Source organism: Rhinoderma darwinii, chromosome 4 (assembly GCF_050947455.1).
Source record: "Rhinoderma darwinii isolate aRhiDar2 chromosome 4, aRhiDar2.hap1, whole genome shotgun sequence".
NCBI lineage: Eukaryota > Metazoa > Chordata > Amphibia > Anura > Rhinodermatidae > Rhinoderma > Rhinoderma darwinii.
The window spans coordinates 172,201,678-172,220,761 of NC_134690.1; the positions used below are offsets into that span (position 1 = coordinate 172,201,678).

Below are 19,084 nucleotides of genomic sequence, written 5' to 3' on the forward strand. Positions count from 1 at the left end.
GCGCTGTAGCTAACGGAACTTTAGAATGGTTTGCTCAAGCACATTGCACGCTCCTTGCGGAATCTGCATCAAAATTCTGCACCAAAGTAACAATGTAAGTGAATAGGTTATTAACAAACCCCATTCACATACAGCATAAAAAATCTGCCGCAAATTCCAGACATGCTGCAGATTTTCAAACCATGATCTATCTCGGGGGGTCAGCAACCTAAGGCACTCCAGCTGTTGTGGAACTACAACTCCCAGCATGTCCTGACAGCCAAAGGCTGCTAGGGCATAAAGGGAATAGTAGTTTTACAACAGCGGGCATTGCAAAGGTCGCTGTTCCCTGCCCTATCTGTTGTGGATTTCTGCAGCAGATTTTACCTATTGCAATGAAAGGGTGAAATATGTGCGTTTTTTAAATCCTCACCAAAAATATGAAACCTGGTTCAATATCCTATTCTTTATGCGGTGTGTGAATCTAGCCATAGAAGTTAATATGAATCTTGTTTCAACAAGCCTTCATTTGTTCAACTCCTCATTTACCCAATTATTATTTTTTCTTCTTCTTTAGATTAGCTTGCAGTCCCCAGATGGTTTTTTCAACTTAAACAACTGCTTTTCCAGTGTTGTGCAGATCTCTCTTCAGCGTTTACTCCGTGCTTCCCCATTTACCTGTCATCATGGAAGCCTCAGCCCAGTGTCTGAGCCTTGCCCATTAGAACATGGGGACTTTATCCGAGGAGGAGCACAAACTTCCAAAGGAGGATCTCAGCCGCAGGTTCCAATAACAAAGGATACCTCTTCTCTGCCTGTCTATGCCACATCCTGCCCTGAAGCTCTTTGCCATCAAGCAGACAGTGGGCGAGGATCTGAGACAGATCCATGCGACACTTCTCCATGTCCTTCAGAGACTGGCAATGAATTAGATTCAGATCTTGAGGGATGTTCCTGGGCCACAGCCGTAGCACTGGCATGGCTTGAGCATCGCTGTGCTGGCTTCTTTACAGAATGGGAGCTACTAGCTGCGAAGGCAGAGGGTTGGCTGCGGGCACAGACACTTCCTGACGGTCTACAGTTGCTTGCATTGAAAGGCGCTGCCCGTCAGCTTTTCTTGCTTCTCCGTCACTGGGATGAAAATCTTAACTTAAATATGCTTTGCTACAAGCCAGGTGATGTTTGAAGTAAACATGGTATCTTAAAAATAAAGGCAATGACCACAGATGTCTAATGCCTTAGGCTCTGCTCACATCACGTTTGTGATCTGTCTGGCTGGTTTGTGTTGGTATACCACTAATAATGGTATCGAATAGCATGAGTAGACCGCTATTTCATACAAACGCTATCCAGTTAAGAAAAAAAGTGTGACATAAGTGTGTTTTTTTTCCCAATAGGATCCTATGGGTAACAGATGCCACTATATGGCCTCTTTCAGACATATACGTCCCCGGGGAAGCTTCAGTGGCCCGTATGTATTTATATATATATATATATATATAATGACAGTTAAGTCACTGGGTTTCCCAGGCTGGGTTGAGAGGCAGCCTACAGAGACTTGCTATATACAAGGCTCCCATGTACACTATTATGCCCACATTCCATGTTCCTGCTGGGGATGTAAGAGTTAACACATGCAACGCGATAACATCAACGCGGAGGCGGGGCTAGAGGTAGGATTGGACTGAGCCGATATTGTGCCGTGCTGTAGGCGTTCCCCCGGCAGTTTACGCTCATGGCTGATACATGTGGTATACGGAAGGGGGGGGGCGGTGTCCTCTCACATATCAGCTGGGACTGTAGTGTAGTGTAGTGCAGTGCTGCCAGGATCTGCAGTGATACTGATCTGTAGTGCACTGTATATAGAGTAGTGTTAAAAAAAATAGCAGTCCAACATCATTAACCTGATAAATCATTGGTTTTGGTAGAAGTGATATTTCAACATAGCAAATAATTTACTTGTAAGTGTAGTAGAAAAAACCGAGACCCAACAATTAGGACATGCATGCCGCTGAGTAATTGAATTATTAGGTGAAAGGGGCTTATTCAAAATAATAGCAGTGAGGAGTTAGATTGGTGAAGTAATTCATTCTGTGGAATAACAGGTGTCAATTTGTCTTATTTAAGGTAGGAGGGTGGCAAATGTTGCACATGTTGGTTATAGTGTATTTCCTTCTGAAATACTGGGGAAAATGGGTCGTTCCACACATTTGTTCTGATGGAAAAACGTACTTTGATTAAAAAGTTGATTGGAGAGGGAAAAACATATAGAGAAATGCAGCAAATTATAGGCTGCTCAGCTAAAATGATCTCGAAGCGGCAACCAAAACCTGAAAGACGCAGAAGGAAGCGGGGAACTACCGTTCAAATAGATCGAAGAATAGCCAAAATGGCAAAGGCTCAGCCAGTGATCACCTCCAGGAAGATAAAAGAAGATCTGAAGTCACCAGTAAGTACTGCCACAATCAGATGAAGTGAAGCCAAGTTACCAGCAAGAACTCCCCGCAAAGTCCTGTTGTTGAAAAAAAAACATGTCCTGAATAGGTTAAAATTTGCCAAGGAACACAGTGACTGGCCCAAAGAGAAATGGCGCAACATTTTGTGGACTGATGAAAGCAAAATTGTTATTTTTGGGTCTTGTGGCTGCAGACAGGTATGTCAGACGACCTCCGAGCACTGAATTCAAGCCATAGTGCAGTAAAGCATGGTGGAGCAAAAATCACGATATGGGGAGGTTTCTCATACCACGATGTTGGGCCTATTTATCGCATACAGGGGATCATGGATCAGTTTGAATATATCAAAATACTTGGGGAGATCATGTTGCCCTATGCCAAAGAAGAAATGCCCTTGAAATGGGTGTTTCAACATGACAATGACCCAAAACACACCAGTAAGCAAACAACATCTGGGTTACAGACAAACAGGATTGAGGTAATGGGGTGGCCAGCCCAATCCCCTGACCTCAATCCCATAGAGTACTTAGGGGTGACATAAAAAATGCGGTTTATGAGGCAAAACCCCCCAAAAAACTGGAGTGTAGTCCAATCTTCCTGGACTGGAATACCTGTTCAGAGGTGCCAGAAGTTGGTCGACTCCATTCAACACAGAGCAGTTCTCAGAAACAATGGTTATGCCACTAAATATTAGTAAAGTAAAATCAAACATTTTTTCAGTTTATACATTACATTTGAGTTTTTAAACAAAAATGCTGGCACTGCTGTTTTTTTTGAACAGCCTAAGGGCCTGTTCAAATCCGCATTGTCTTTCCATTGGAGGAACCCAACGGAAAGGCAAACTGAAACCTTAGCTTCCATTTGCATCACCATTGATCTCAATGGTGATGGAAACTTTGCTAATGGTTTTGACAGGGTTCGATTGTTTTTGATGGAATTGACTGCGCTGATTCAGTCAAAACAATACTAATAAAACAAATATTCATTTTTCTAATCTTTCTGTAAAGGATTAAAACAAACTGGATACATTTTGTTATTGTTTTAATTTGGAATTGGGTATGTAGTATTTCCAGTGCATTTAGGCAAATAAGTTATGATGATTTAGTGCTTTATTTGCTTTTTTTAAACGCCATTTTTTTTTAACAATACTGTACATGTTCTGATGGTCGCTGTACTCGAGGCAAATGGCTGTGCTGAGGAGGGGGTATATCCCTGTACAGTGGTATACGTCAGAGCCTTCTGTTGGAGGTCTATGTTGGGAGTCCTCCCGATGGAAAGCTCACAGTGTGGTGTGAACAGAGCCTAATATGGATGTGAGTATATACAGTATAAATAATACTAGAATGCAGTAACAGTTCTTCTTGTTTCCTTAAAGCAAGGCACAGCTAAATATAAATCAGGTTTTCCACATTTATTGGTAAAAAAAATATAGTGTATAAAGACAACATGTCTCTTATTCCCCTTGCAATTTAAGAAAAACCAACACTCCTCAGCCCCAGTATTCTTTGTAGCAGACTTTTCATACGTGAACAACAAGAATGTTCGCCCCTTATAAAGGAGTTTAGTCCTTCTTCAGAGGTGTCCTGGAGATTGCTACATTGTCCTTGGGAGACTTCTCATCTGGTGGAACACCAAACCACAGGTGGAGTAGAATGGCCACGTGACACAAATGGAGAGCACCTGAGCTAAAAGCCGTAGATGGGAAAGTGTTCCATGACAACTCAATAAGGCCCAATATAAGGATTCTGAAAAGGGGAAGAAAAAAACCAAAAGACACTGTTAAGGTCACACTAATCACAGGAAACACCCCCCACTACTGAATTGTGCTCTGAATGCATACCTGGCAAGTCCTGGCAGGACGCTGGTATCCGTGCACCACAACAAATAAGGCAATGTGTGAAAGTACCAGACATAGAACTGATAATGTAGAGAGCGACTGAAGGTAACACCCAGGAAGTTACTAGAGAACAGGACAAAAATAATCTCTGGTAGAGTCAAGGTTTGTCCAAATTTTAAATGCCAATGGTAGAGGTCACACTGTACCTGTAACATGAATTTTTTATCTGAAGCTTCGCTAAAAATTATTCTTTATTAGGTTTTCTACAAACTAATGAAGTGCTACAAAAAAAAAAAGTCGCAGAATTGTGAATTTTTCGATAAGATTATAAAATCAGTACAATCATTGTAGGTAAAAACTGATACAGATAATTAACCTACTAGAAAGAGCATTTATAACAAGTGTAAGATGTACAGCATTAAAATAAAAAGCATCTGCTTACTAAGGCCCCATGCACACCGTATTTTTTTCCTCCCGTAAATACGGGTCTTTAGTCACCCGTATTTACAGATCAGTTTTCTCTGCTTCTCTTTACACATAGAGAAAGATATTGCACTGCACTAATCGGCAGCCCCTTCTCTCTATCCAGCACTGATTCCAGCCTCCTCTCTCCATCCAGCTCTGATCGGCAGCCCCTTCTCTCTATCCAGCACTGATTCCAGCCTCCTCTCTCCATCCAGCTCTGATCGGCAGCCTCTTCTCTCTATCAGTGCTGGAAGAAGGGGCAGCTCTTTCGGGCAGAGTTTCCGCAGCGGAACGCAGCGATAGAAAGAAAAAAGTTCATACGTACCCCGGCCGTTGTCTTGGTGACGCGTCCCTCTTTTGACATCCAGTATAACCTCCCTGGATGACGCGGCAGTCCACGTGACCGATGCAGCCTGTGATTGGCTGCAGCGGTCACATGGGATGAAACGTTATCCCAGGAGGCCGGACTGGAGGAAGAAAGCAGGGAGTTCTGGGTAAGTGAACTTTTTTTTGTAGCAGGTTTTTGAGGGAAACATTAGAAATCTATATTGTGAGCGCAGCGCATGGTACTCACTGTCCAGCGGTAGTAAGTGACAGTGACTACCGCTGGACAGTGAGTACCATGCGTAGCAACGCTCCTGTAATTACGGGTGCACACACGTAGCCACCCGTAATTACGGGAGCCCCATAGACTTCTATGGGCCTGCCCGTGCCGTAATTACGGCCTGAAATAGGACATGTTCTATATTTTTCAACGGCCTGGGCACCTTCCCGTAAGCAAACGGGAAGGTACCCGTGGCCAATAGAAGTCTATGGGCCCGTGATTACGGCCGTTTTCACGGTCGAGTGCATGGGGCCGCAGGCAGTTAAAAAAAAAAAAAAAAAAAAAAGGAAGAAGAGCCCATCACTTCTTGGGAAACCTCATGAAGGAATAGGAGACCAAAACATAAAACCTATATACAAAAAAAAAAAAAAAATGATCTGCAACACGCAACACGCAACACGCACACACTTCTCAATGAATTAGAGTATCAAAAAGTTTATTTCAGTAAATTCAAAAAGTGAAACTCATATTATATACATAATACACAGAGCGATCTATTTCCTGCATTTTTTTTTCTTTTAATGTTGATGATTATGACTATCAAAGCAACCTGGGCTTCCATAACACCTCAGCAGTGCCACAGGCCAATCGCCTCCATGCCACGCCGCATTGATGCAGTAATTCATGCAAAAGAAGCCCCGACTAAGTATTGAGGGCATATACTGTACATACTTTTCAGTAGGGCTACATTTCGGTATAGAAAATTAGAATATTATATAAGCCCAATTTCAATAATGATTTTCAGAGACACAATTTGGGGTTTTCATTATCTGTAAGCCATACTCATCAACATTAAAAGAAAAAAATGCTGGAAATAGATCACTGAGTGTAATGAATCTATATAATAAGAGTTTCACTTTTTGAATTGATTTACAGAAATAAATTAACTTTTTGATGATATTCTAATTCATTGAGAAGGACTAGTATATATTATTAAAAACATTTAAAGATTTAGTGTTAATCCAGCTATTCAAATGCAGCAGATATCACTACTCTGTAAGGCCCTGTTCAGATTGAGGTTTTTTTTTGCAGGCAGATTTGGACCTGCCTGCAAATTCTTGATGCAATTTGAGGTGTTTTTCGCCCGCGGCCAAAAAACGCAGCGAAAAACGTTCTCTGCCTCCCATTGATTTCAGTGGGAGGTCAGAAGTGGAACAGCAGTAAGAAAGAACATGCCGCTTTTTTTTTCCCTCTGACTGGCTAAAAACTGTCGCGGGAATAAACAAAAACATTTGAGGCAGTTCAGGCCGTCTGCAGCGTATGCGACTTGCAGTTTCTGGGTGGGATACAATGCGGAAAAGTCTGCAGCGTATGCGCCCTGTGTGAACATACCCTTAGTGTGCAGCATGTGTACACAACAGAGATCTCTGCGGCTATCTTACTACATGCTGGATGTTTTTATATTAGCAGCAATTTTAAATAAATTGTGTATTATGGAGCAGCCAGATGATGAGGAGCCTGCTGGTAAATATGAAGGGTCTCACTAGAAGCACCACAGATACAAGGAATATTCTCTCCAACTTTCTTCTCAGCGTGTGGCTGCTACTGGCTCTGGGTATCTAGTGAGACTAAGATTAACCCTTTCAAGCAGCTGTCTTCCTTCTCTAGTTGGGCTGCATAATAAACAGGGATATCTTATTACATGGCTAATAAAATAACAATATTCTGTATAGGGTAAAGTTCAGGCTCCTGCTTAGAGGCGAGAACATTTTTTTGCCTGATTCGCCGCCCTTTAAGATGCGTTGGCGGATTTGCTTTAGGGAGAATAATAGGTAAATCAATTCTACCATCCAATTCTATGAACCAGGAAATTGGCATAACAGTGAAACTATTAATTGATTCGCGCTCTCCTAATCCTGACTAGATCTAAGCACAATGCTCTATTTTGCCCTCCAGATGCTGTATAAAATCTGCTCTTTCCTCCCACAGTTGGTACCTCCCAGAGGAGAACGAAATCTAGCAGTACAGTCAAAATCCCACAAGACATGAGGCAGTATAACTCAGTCCTTGCAATACTGAAGGAAATGCACTGTTTTGCTAAATATAGATTTGAAATAAGTCTTAATTTCCTCTATCATCACTTAGGCCCTCCTCAAATTGCATTCTCGCCTTGCGTTGGAGGTATACGTCAGGAGGACTACTGACGTTTACCTCCGACAGAAGGCTGCAATGAATCCCACTGTATGGAATGTAATAGTAAACATTGCCTGAGGACTCTGGACCTGGGGAAAATCCTGGTCACTGTCCATATATGGACAGTGACATCAGGAGCTTGCCCAGGCAACGCATCAGCTGGTGCTCTGCGCGGGGACCCTAGCGCCGTGGAAGAGGCAAAAAAAACGAAAACACTCTTTTGGCCTCAGTCGGGTTAATGGTACCCTATGGTCACGTTTATCATGTAGGTCTTAAAGAGGCTCTGTCACCAGATTTTCAAACCCCTATCTTGTATTGCAGCAGATCGGCGCTGCAATGTACAGGGTGGGCCATTTATATGGATACACCTAAATAAAATGGGAATGGTTGGTGATATTAACTTCCTGTTTGTGACACATTAGTATATGGGAGGGGGGAAACTTTTCAAGCTGGGTGTTGACCATGGTGGCCATTTTGAAGTTGGCCATTTTGTATCCAACTTTAGTTTTTTCAATGGGAAGAGGGTCATGTGACACATCAAACCTATCGAGAATTTCACAAGAAAAACAATGGTGTGCTTGGTTTTAACGTTACATTATTCTTTCATGAGTTATTTACAAGTTTCTGACCACTTATAAAATGTGTTCAAAGTGCTGCCCATTGTGTTGGATTGTCAATGCAACCCTCTTCTCCCACTCTTCACACACTGATAGCAACACCGCAGAAGAAATGCTAGCACAGGCTTCCAGTATCCGTAGTTTCAGTTGCTGCACATCTCGTATCTTCACAGCATAGACAATTGCCTTCAGATGACCCCAAAGATAAAGTCTAAGGGGGTCAGATCGGGAGACCTAGGGGGCCATTCAACTGGCCCACGACGACCAATCCACTTTCCAGGAAACTGTTCATCTAGGAATGCTCGGACCCGACACCCATAATGTGGTGGTGCACCATCTTGCTGGAAAAACTCAGGGAACGTGCCAGCTTCAGTGCATAAAGAGGGAAACACATCATCATGTAGCAATTTCAGATATCCCGTGGATAGATCCCTCCAAGACTGTTGGAACACAAAAATTGATGGTATGGTGTGGTATATGGGGTACAAAGATAGTGGGGCCATTCTTCATCAATGGAAACCTCAAGGCCACGGGATATCTGAAATTGCTACATGATGATGTGTTTCCCTCTTTATGCACTGAAGCTGGCACGTTCCCTGAGTTTTTCCAGCAAGATGGTGCACCACCACATTATGGGTGTCAGGTCCGAGCATTCCTAGCTGAACAGTTTCCTGGAAAGTGGATTGGTCGTCGTGGACCAGTTGAATGGCCCCCTAGGTCTCTCGATCTGACCCCCTTAGACTTTTATCTTTGGGGTCATCTGAAGGCAATTGTCTATTGTGTGAAGATACGAGATGTGCAGCAACTGAAACTACGGATACTGGAAGCCTGTGCTGGCATTTCTTCTGCGGTGTTGCTATCAGTGTGTGAAGAGTGGGAGAAGAGGGTTGCATTGACAATCCAACACAATGGGCAGCACTTTGAACACATTTTATAAGTGGTCAGAAACTTGTAAATAACTCATGAAAGAATAAAGTAACGTTAAAACCAAGCACACCATTGTTTTTCTTGTGAAATTCTCGATAGGTTTGATGTGTCACATGACCCTCTTCCCATTGAAAAAACTAAAGTTGGATACAAAATGGTCGACTTCAAAATGGCCACCATGGTCAACACCCAGCTTGAAAAGTTTCACCCCTCCCATATACTAATGTGCCACAAACAGGAAGTTAATATCACCAACCATTCCCATTTTATTTAGGTGTATCCATATAAATGGCCCACCCTGTAGATTACAGTAACGTTTTTTTTTCTTTTAAAAACGAGCATTTTTGGGCAAGTTATGAGCACTCTTAAGTACAACTGGGCGTGTTTAAAGTTAAGTACAAGTGGGCGTGTATTGTGTGTGTACATCTCGGCGTTTTTACTTGTTTTACTAGCTGGTCGTTGTGAATAGAAGTGTATGATGCTGACGAATCAGTATCATCCACTTCTCTTCGTTAACACCCAGCTTCTGGCAGTGCACAGACACGCAGCGTGTTCGAGAGATCACGCTGTGACGTCACTTCCTGCCCCAGGTCCTGCATCGTGTCGGACGAGCGAGGACACATCGGCACCAGAGGCTACAGTTGATTCTGCAGCAGCATCGGCGTTTGCAGGTAAGTCGATGTAGCCTCTGTCGCGATGTGTCCTTGCTCGTCCGACACGATGCAGGACCTGGGGCAGGAAGTGAGTGACGTCACAGTGTGATCTCTCGAGAACACGCTGTGTGTCTGTGCTCTGCCAGAAGCTGGGTGTTAACGAAGAGAAGTGGATGATGCTGATTCGTCAGCATCATACACTTCCATTCACAACGCCCAGCTAGTAAAACAAGTAAAAACGCCCAGATGTTACACACATAATACACGCCCAGTTGGACTTAAGAGGCTCATTTGCATAAATATAAAAATGCTCATAACTTGGCCAAAAATGCTTGTTTTTGAAAAAAAAAACACGTTACTGTAATCTACATTGCAGCGCCGATCTGCTGCTATACGAGATAGGGGTTTGAAAATCTGGTGACAGAGCCTCTTTAAGCTTTCCCAACATACACGATAAATGTAGTTCAGAAACTAGATGTAAAACTAGATGTAAAGTGGGCCTTACTGACTTTTTCTCAGAATTGATAGGTCCTCTTTAATATTGAAAAGCCATCTTTCCCCCTTCAGCCCTGAGTAATATAAGAGACTAATTGCTAGGGATGACCTGCCTGGCACCACAATTAATCAGCTGGTGCTGGCACGGTGTGGACAAGAAAAGGAGCTAGATCTACTAGGTTCTATACAGTCCTACATTAGGACTGAGCAGCAGTCCTATACACAAAATATATACAGTACCTCGCGGGAGTATTCACCACCCTTGGTGTTTTTCCTGTTTCGTTGCATTACAACCTGGAATTAAAGCGGATTTAAATTTGTTTTTATGTAATTGACCTGACAGGATAGTCCAAATTGTTTCAGTAGAAGGAAACAAAAAAAATCTCAAATAAAATTATCTAAAAACAAACAAGATGTGAGTGCATATGTATTCACCCCCTTTTCTCTGCAACCCCTAAATAAGGTTGAGTCAAACCAAATAACTTTAGAAGTTAATTAGTTAAATAAGTTCCCGGTGTGCAATTAACGTGTCACATGTTCTGTCACATGTCAGGATAAATCCACTTGTTCTAATAGGTCCCCGAGTCTGCAACACCACTAAGCAAAAAAACATGAAGACCAAGGAGCTCCCCAAACAGGTCATTGACAAAGTTGTGGAGAAGTGTGGATCAGGGTTTGGGCTGCGGTTGTGTATTACAGCCATTGCCCTGCTCCCGATCGCGCGGGCACACTTGTTTTTCCCATGCGATCAGAATGCAGTCTATGCTAGTCATGATGCGATAACGTCCAGCTGCTCATACCAAGCATAAACATCATGTGTCGGCAACAGGTTAAGGGGAAGCCCAGACCCCAATTCAATTGAGAATCTGCGGCATGACTTGAAGACCGCTGAACACCAACACAACCCATCTAGCCTGAAGGAGTTGGAGCAGTTTTGTCTGCAAGAATGGGCGAAAATCCCAGTGTCTCGATGTGCTAAGCTAATAGAGACAAACCCCATGAGACTTGCATCTGTTATGACAGAAAATGTGGCTCCACAAAATATTGACTTTCAGGGGTGAATACGTATGCACAATAAAGTTCTCAGTTTTTGCCTTAATTGTAAATTTCTCTAACAGTCACAAAAATATTTTGCACCTTCAAAGTGTTAGGCATGGTGTAAATCAAGTGGTACAAACACCCTAAAATCCATTTTAATTAAAAGTTTTAATGCTACAAAACACTAAAAAAAAAAAAACACAGAGGGAGGGGGAAAGGGGGTGAATACTTTCGCAAGGCCCTGTAACCATTTTGGATGAGAACATAAGCTATATCCTGCAACATGCGGATTCCCACATAGCTTATGCCCTTTAGACCAGACATAGGTAATAAACACATTGGGGGAAATTGACAAAGAAAAACCTGCCAAAAAAGTAGAGCACACGGCCTGCGCCAAATTTATTATGTGTTGGACACTTTTTGCTCCTTCCACTTTTCAGAAGTCATAAAATGCACCCTATTTATTAAACTGCATGCACCATTTTTTGTGTAAAATACTCGTTATAAAGTGGCCTAAGAAAGGAACACGTCTAGCAAGTTGCGCCAAATTTAGCATTTTTGCTACATTTTTATCCATTTGCGCCATCTCATAAAATGCTGCATTTTACAACACTATTAATAAATCTCCCCTATTTTCAATCTTGCCATGTTTTGTGTCCTATGCCTTTTTTTCTGGTTTGTAACTGGTGGTGAATGTATTTTGCTAGTAGCAGTTGTTGGTAATGTTGCAAAAACGTTGTCATATGTTAGTTAGAAAACAGTGTAACTCAAGCAGTCAGCTAGACTGCTTGTCTTAATGTTAATAACTTTAAATATTAAAGGGTAACTTAACCTTCAACAAACTTCTAACATGTCATAGTGACACGTCAGAAGTTTTGATCGGTGGGGCGTCGGAGCGCCAAGATCCCCACCAATCGCTAGAACGAAGTGGAAGAAGCGCTGAGCCGCTTCATTTCTGTTCGGCTTTTTCCGGAAAGCTGATGTAGCGGAGTACGGGCCCATAGACTTTCTATTGAGCCCGTACACCGCTACATTGATCTCCGGAAAAAGCCAAACAGAAACGAAGCGGCTCAGCGCTCACCCATGCGTTTCTGCAGCTTCGTTTTAGCGATTGGCGGGGGTCTCAGTGCTCGTACCCCCACCAATCAAAACTTCGACATGTCACAAGCTTGTTGAACATCTAGTTACACTTTAAGTACAGTTCCGTCAGGTAGCCATCAGCTAGACAGAGCTTGTGTTATGTATAAAAGTGAAAAATTTCACGAGTGAAGACTAAACTACAGTAAGGCTCTATTCACATCTGCGCCGGAGGCTCCGTTAGTGGCCTCCATAGTAGATCTGGCAGTGATTACCAGAAAGCTGATGGAACCAATTAAAGCCCATGTGTTCCGTCGGCTGCCGGTCGTGTCTGTGGTGCAATGGAACAAATCGCTTCTTTGATGGAGCAGAATTACGGAAAGCAGTAACACAGGTGTGAACATAGCCTTATAGAATACAACTGCTGGAAACATTTGCTTTTATTTTTGGTAAGGATACTATTTGCTGAAAGTCTGTGTGACTGGGGTTTCCTTTGTGCTGGATCCTTCAAGACTGTAAGAATGCTCTGCCTGGACCTGTGTTAAATATAAACCAAATATATTGAACTCACTTGCGATGTCTTAATATATTTCCACCAATACACTATTTACAGTAGGTACCTGTGCCATCGGTAAAAACAAAAGAGCAGTAGTCCGGTGAGATGAGCTGCAAGTAACGCTAGGTGGAAAGCACGATGCTGAAATACATACTCTGGGAGGAAGCGCCAATTTACTGTCCATTGAAATAGGAACTGTCTACCGAAATCGAAGGAACGTATGAGGTACGCAGCAGGATTTTCCAGCAGAAAGGGTAGTGCCAAGATAACCTGTGGTATCACATTGTGGCAGAATAAAAATGAACTATGAGACGTGTATTACCAGATATCATCATCAATGTACAAGTCCATTTGGAGTATACAACAAAATTTGAGCTCAAGCTATTTAAAGCAAGATCTCTACCTTCACACCGCATATTAAAAAGGTCTTATCCACGCTGTGTTTGTCCACGGACACTCATATGGGCCTGATGGATACCAGAAGTGTCCCTTTAGTGTCCGCCAGGCGGTTCTACCTTTTTTTTTAATACGATTTTCTCTCTCTCTTTTTTTTTCTATGAGAAGCGTATACAACTGTATATATTGCATACGTTCCATACATAAGTTTGGAGCATTTCCCGTATTGAGTATATCAAATGGATGTCCTAAACCCAACGTGAATAGAAACGTAAAAAATATTTTACAGTTTAAATATTCATAATGTTTAATATCTTGCAAATATCTAAAAGTTCTCACTATAAATCTTATTGTACAAATTTTTTGTTGAAATGTGCATTCTAAGTCAATTTGTAATCAGCATATGGCGAGTACAAGAAATGGTACCAGGTCAGAGGGAACTCACCTGAAGCACGGCACAGATACAGAGTTTTGGTATCGTACGCAACAGCCCAAACCGGCACAAAAGAAGATACAGAAGTCCAGGAGCGAGTAGCAGAATGTTCATTTTGACAGATACAGCCAAACTGCAGGAACATTGTGGAGAAATAGGATGTTTTTATTATCCAAAACCCTGACACACACCAGCTATGGTTGTATCCCACGCTCCATACTGATCATCATAAATACCAGATCATTTACCGCCTGGCTTCCGAGTAATACTCAATGACAGGATAGACCCTTTTGCTATACCTGATTTTTACGGTTTCTGCAGCAAGTGCATGGAATGGTACAGAAATGTCTGCAACAAATCTGCCGCGTGTGAATTAACCCTAAAAATTAAGTACTCCCTTTGCAATAGTCAAACACCAACATTTGCAATGTTTTTGTACTCATTTTTTGCCCCCCCCCCCCCCCCAAAAAACCTAGGAATGGATCCAACAAAAGAGGAGAAGTGGAAAGCCTGCAGTTATACTTCTCAACCCTTAAGGCTAGGGCTACACGGCATCCAAAGATCGCTGATGATCGCTGTGTTGCAAGCAGGGAGATTGTCGAAAAATTATGTATTTGTCTAATCTGAAAGTGGATTAAAATAAACGCTACAGCCAGAGTGCAGATCATTTTTGACTCACCCTCGTATATAAGGCGATTGTCACACGTTGTGGTCAATTTGCTTTGTCTTGCCACGATCTTTTGGTAAATCGAAGCAAAACCAAGTAATTTTGAGAAAATTTCGGAAGTGTTTCAGAGGAAGAATAGATTAACGACCAAGATTAGGATGAGAGTTCAAGGGGCTTAGGGAACCCCCCCAACCCTACCAAAATACGGAAAGATTCTACAAACCTTTGGAAGAACATTATTAAAGGAAACCTGTCTGTGGTTTTGATGCCTCAAAACTGCTGACAGAGTGATATAGGTGGAGAGGGAGGGCATTTTAAATATACCTTTTTCTCGGTCATGTAAAGGCCCTTTTACACCGGCCGATAAGCGGCCGGTGCAGTGAGCACAGATCGATGAGACATCGTTGTTCGGCGCTCGTTTGCTCCCGTCACATGGAGCTATGGATGGGGACGAGTGGTCGTTACTCCGATCGCTCGTCCCCATCCATTATTATCATGTCGCAGCGAATCTCCCTGTTTACACCGGGAGATGTGCTGCCGACAACGATAATCTTTTACTTTTTTAAAACGATACGACCAGCAGATGATAGAGCGTTTGCTCGTTCATCTTCTGATTCGTCCCGTTTACCCAGGGCAATTATCGTCAACGAGCGTTATATTAACGCTCGTCTGCCCGATAATCGTCCTGTGTAAAACACCCTTAAGTTGCATGACCGAGAAATTAATGTTTGATTTCCTCAGTGCGGCGGTCGTAAGTGCTGCGATCTGCTCTGAGTGACAGCTCTAGAGGCAAATCAGGAGACCACTAGAGCTGCCACTCAAAGGAGAGTGGCGTGGCTGGCAGCGCAGGAATACTTGCACATCAAGTCTCGCCTTAGTGGCTCTTGCAATCGGCACGCCGGGGGAATTAAACACCGATTTCTCGCTTATGCAACTTGCATGACCAACAAAAAAAAGGTATGTTTAAAATGCACCCCCCCTCTCCTTTATCACTCGGTCAGCAGTATTGAGTCCCCAAAACTGCTGACTGGTTCCTTTTAGATGAAAATGCCTTTGAACCGCCATCACGACTGTGGCCATTTTACAAACTATTTAAAAAATATTGTACAAGTATGTTACAATCTAAATGCAGAAAAGTTTGTATTTTGGTATTCGGGCAACTAAAAAAAATATTTCCTATAATTACCTATAGAAAAAGCAGCCCCAGTTCCAGTGGTCCTGTAAGATCAGGTTGATGGCAAAGAATAAAATGACCATAGCCACTGGATCATTGAAGAGGCGAAGAAGGAAGATGGAGTGCACACGATATGAAGCACAGCACATGAAGAAGAACACATAGGGTGGTACCTAAGAATGGACGATAACAGATAGAAAAGGCAGTTTCACACATACACTAATTATACACACACACACACACACACACACACACACACACACACACACACAGTCTGTATTCGTGACTTACCTTTTTAGTCACAATGTAGATGCGGAACACAAGAAACAGTGTCAACAGATAGAGCGCAGCGAAGATATACTGGGCCAGTCTTATGTTGGTCCCGTGCTCCGTTAAGTAGTAGAAAGCACTGAAAATGTATACAAATCCAGCAGGATACCTGTTTTAAAAAAGTACCAAAAACTGAGTAAATCCAAAAACACATACAATATAGATTTTATTTTGTATAATTCAGGGGTGTCCACAGACACCTGAGGGCCCCAGTGCAAGATTATTATATGGGACCCTGGCTCTCCAAAATGTAATTACAGATCACCCCCGTATGTCTCTCTATCGATCCATCAATAATTGTTAGCCATACAATTCATCATCTCAGACAGATCATGTACATGCACTAACAGACAGAAGACCGTTGCTTTAAGGTAACAGTGGGCCCCCTTACCTGCTGGGCCCTGTGCAGCTGCACCAATGGTATGTCCGCCCCTGGTATAATTAACTTTTATTTTTTTCCCCTTCCTAGTATTGGATCATCCTCTAGAGGCAAATGTAGCTATATCACATCCTAACACTTCTACCCACTACTGGGTGACAACACTGGCACAGATAGGCAGCACCATCACCCAAAGTCCTGGTTGGATAACCACGTTATCGCTAGGGACAAGCCCTACTTCTAACGCTGATGACAGCTCAACATAAATAGACTGGGTGATGACACTGGTCCCATACATTATGTAATACCAAGGTTGTCACCCACGTCCTGACTGCTCATGTTACCAGGCAAAAGCTGAAACATTTTAGCTTAAAGAGGCTTGATGAAAATGATGGCAAATCACCCCACCATCCTCTGACACCCCGACTGACCACAAGAAGGGACGGAGGTCCTAGATTAGTTCCCTGCACTGGGAGCATCTCAGAGCGCTGCTGTGCAGGGAATAAACTGAAGGGACCTGTGTGCGACCAGCAGCGCTGGTTCAGTACGCCAAAAATCAAAGGCCATTTTACACTGGCCAATGATTGGGCAAACGAGCGTTCATATGAACGCACCTTCCCGATCACTGCCGTGTGTAAACAGGCCAACGATCAGCTGATGAGCGAGCAAACACATTCATCGGCTGATCTGTTCGTGTGCAGCAATAAATATTATAGTTGTCGGCAGCACATCTCCCTGCGTAAACCATCCATTGCCCCTTGTGAAAGGCGCAAACGGGCACCGATCAATGAGCCGCCTAGTTGAACGGCTCTGATTTTCCCAACTCATAGCGGGCCGCGTAGCAGGACCTACAGTGATGGCATATTCTACTGCTATACTAGAACTTACTATGATAGGATATGACAAGTGTTTAGATCAACTAAAAACCCACAGATAGTCACCAGTAGCAAGTTTCTCAATGCATTGACCACGTTACTCCAGAGACTTGTAGTCTTTACAACTATTTTGTAGAGCAAGCCATTCACAATGAGCGGGCACTGTACCTTCAGGTGGCATCGATTTATCGCAAAATTAAGAGGACACATCACCTATATAGATCTACAGCAAAATCTGCAGGTGTCGAAAATTGTACAATGTAAAAAAAAAATAATAATGTAAAAAAAAAAAAAAAAATGTAGTGCCACTTTTTTGGTAACACTAGGCAAGTCTCTGTATCTTGACCTCCAGTGATGATGTGTCATCTAGACGGGTGACCGCAGCAGCCAATAAGACTGCTGCATGTGTCAATTCGTCATTGGTGGAGACCGGCGAGGAACCATGCTAGCCTTACTGGTGAAGCGACAGAAGATTGGGAACGAGTATACAGATTTTTTTCAAATATTAACCGATCTGCAGTGGCAGACCTGCACGATTTGGTGTGGATTTGCCACTGCGGATTTCCCTGCGGTCTTCTCTTGGTTTGATGCAAACATTTTTCACAGTAAATCTAGTACCTGTGGACGTTGATCCAGTGTCATTGCTACAAATGTGGGAAGCTCAAACATTCAACCAGAACACGAAGGGAAACATATTAAGGGCGGATTTACACGAGCGTGTGCGTTTTGCGTGCGCAAAAGGCACTTAACAGCTGCGTGTGTCAGCAGCGTATGATGCGTGGCTGCGTGATTTTCGCGCAGCCGCCATCATCATCATGACACTCCGTTTGGATGTTTGTAAACAGAAAAGCACGTGGTGCTTTTCTGTTTTCATTCATACTTTTGACTGCTGTTGCGCGAATCACGCGCGTCCCACAGAAGTGCTTCCGCGTGGTGCGCGTGATTTTCACGCACCCGTTGACTTCAATGGGTGCGTGATGCGCGAGAAATGCACAAATATAGGACATGTCGTGAGTTTTACACAGCGGACACACGCTGCATGAAACTCACGGACAGTCTGCGCGGCCCCATAGACTAACACAGGTCCGTGCGGGGCGCGTGTAAATAAGCCCTAAGGCTGGCTTTTCAAACGCCAGTCTTAAGCTAATTTACGTTTGTGGAAAATGTGCCAATCATATTAGGAGGTGCGCACGTTTTAATGAATTTGGTGCAACTTTGGTTTTCGATGCGACGGAAATGCAAAGCTATGCCTGTCACAAGCAGGTGTGGACCTACGCCAGCTTCTGCAATCATTTATGGTAGATCTGTTGTCTGTGTATATATATATATATATATATATATATATATATATATATATATATATATAATTAGCACAACTATGGAATGTGTCTGTTAATCCAGAAAACTGGCATCAACCTTTTTAAATATTTCTTGCCCATGTGACCCCCCCATATACTCACACCAGAGGCCCCGTGTCCCCCTGTAGCTTAGTGTAATCATAGGTCCCATTCAGCACTCCTTCCACCTCATCCATGTAGGCTTTCCAGTCTATCTCGGTGTCTGTGGAGAGAGGACGGACGGATGAGGACTGGACGGACCATACACGTATCGTATACGACAGATGACCGTGTTGCACTCACATGGGACTCTCTGGATGACCCAGTGTGTGACCCCCAGCTCGGCCAGGAACAGGCACACTCCCAGCAGCGCTGTGTACCGGGGGTCGATCAGAATCTGGAACTTGTTCTCCCATCCCCGGCGTAGGCTCTCCACAAGAGCGGAGCGTCCCCCGGCCGGAGCGCCTCTCCTCCGGGCAGCAGCAGCCGGAGCCATCAGCTCAAGTGACAGCTGCACCGGGCCACCCGGAAACAGGAAGCGGCAGTGAGAGGCCGGGAAGAGCCGGTGCGGGCGAGGGGCAGAGTGGCTGATGGGACGGTCCGGCAAGCTTCACTACTACATACACATGACACAGTGACGTATGTGGAGGACACGT

General features: G+C 43.4%; 2 protein-coding genes across 3 annotated transcripts in view; one reads left to right on the forward strand and one right to left on the reverse strand.

Annotated features, from left to right (window-relative positions):
• Positions 1-1,395, forward strand: part of VWA5B2 (von Willebrand factor A domain containing 5B2) — an 85,235-nt gene extending 83,840 nt beyond the window's left edge. For both annotated transcript variants that reach the window (XM_075861890.1, XM_075861891.1), the window contains exon 22: positions 557-1,395. In XM_075861890.1, the coding sequence (XP_075718005.1) occupies positions 557-1,165 (609 nt within the window). In that variant the 3' untranslated portion in view covers positions 1,166-1,395. The remainder of the gene's footprint in view (positions 1-556) is intronic.
• Positions 1,396-3,831: 2,436 nt separating this feature from the next.
• Positions 3,832-19,079, reverse strand: ALG3 (ALG3 alpha-1,3- mannosyltransferase). The gene is made up of 9 exons (XM_075861892.1): positions 18,732-19,079; positions 18,552-18,651; positions 15,799-15,946; positions 15,520-15,680; positions 13,679-13,799; positions 12,902-13,107; positions 12,741-12,817; positions 4,276-4,420; positions 3,832-4,180 (listed from the first exon to the last, which is right to left on the reverse strand). The coding sequence occupies exons 1-9, from the start codon at positions 18,922-18,924 to the stop codon at positions 3,997-3,999; spliced, it is 1,335 nt and encodes a 444-aa protein (XP_075718007.1). The 5' UTR covers positions 18,925-19,079; the 3' UTR covers positions 3,832-3,996.
• Positions 19,080-19,084: the final 5 nt, after the last annotated feature.

Bases quoted from the DNA above. Each gene is read 5' to 3' on its own strand.
- ALG3 (XM_075861892.1), bottom strand. From the start codon at position 18,924: ATGGCTCCGGCTGCTGCTGCCCGGAGGAGAGGCGCTCCGGCCGGGGGA. The intron at 13,800-15,519 runs GTAATTATAGGA...ATGTTCCTGCAG, and splicing joins TGGGGCTGCTTTTTCTATAG to TTTGGCTGTATCTGTCAAAA. The intron at 4,181-4,275 runs GTATGCATTCAG...TCCCCTTTTCAG, and splicing joins GTCCTGCCAGGACTTGCCAG to AATCCTTATATTGGGCCTTA.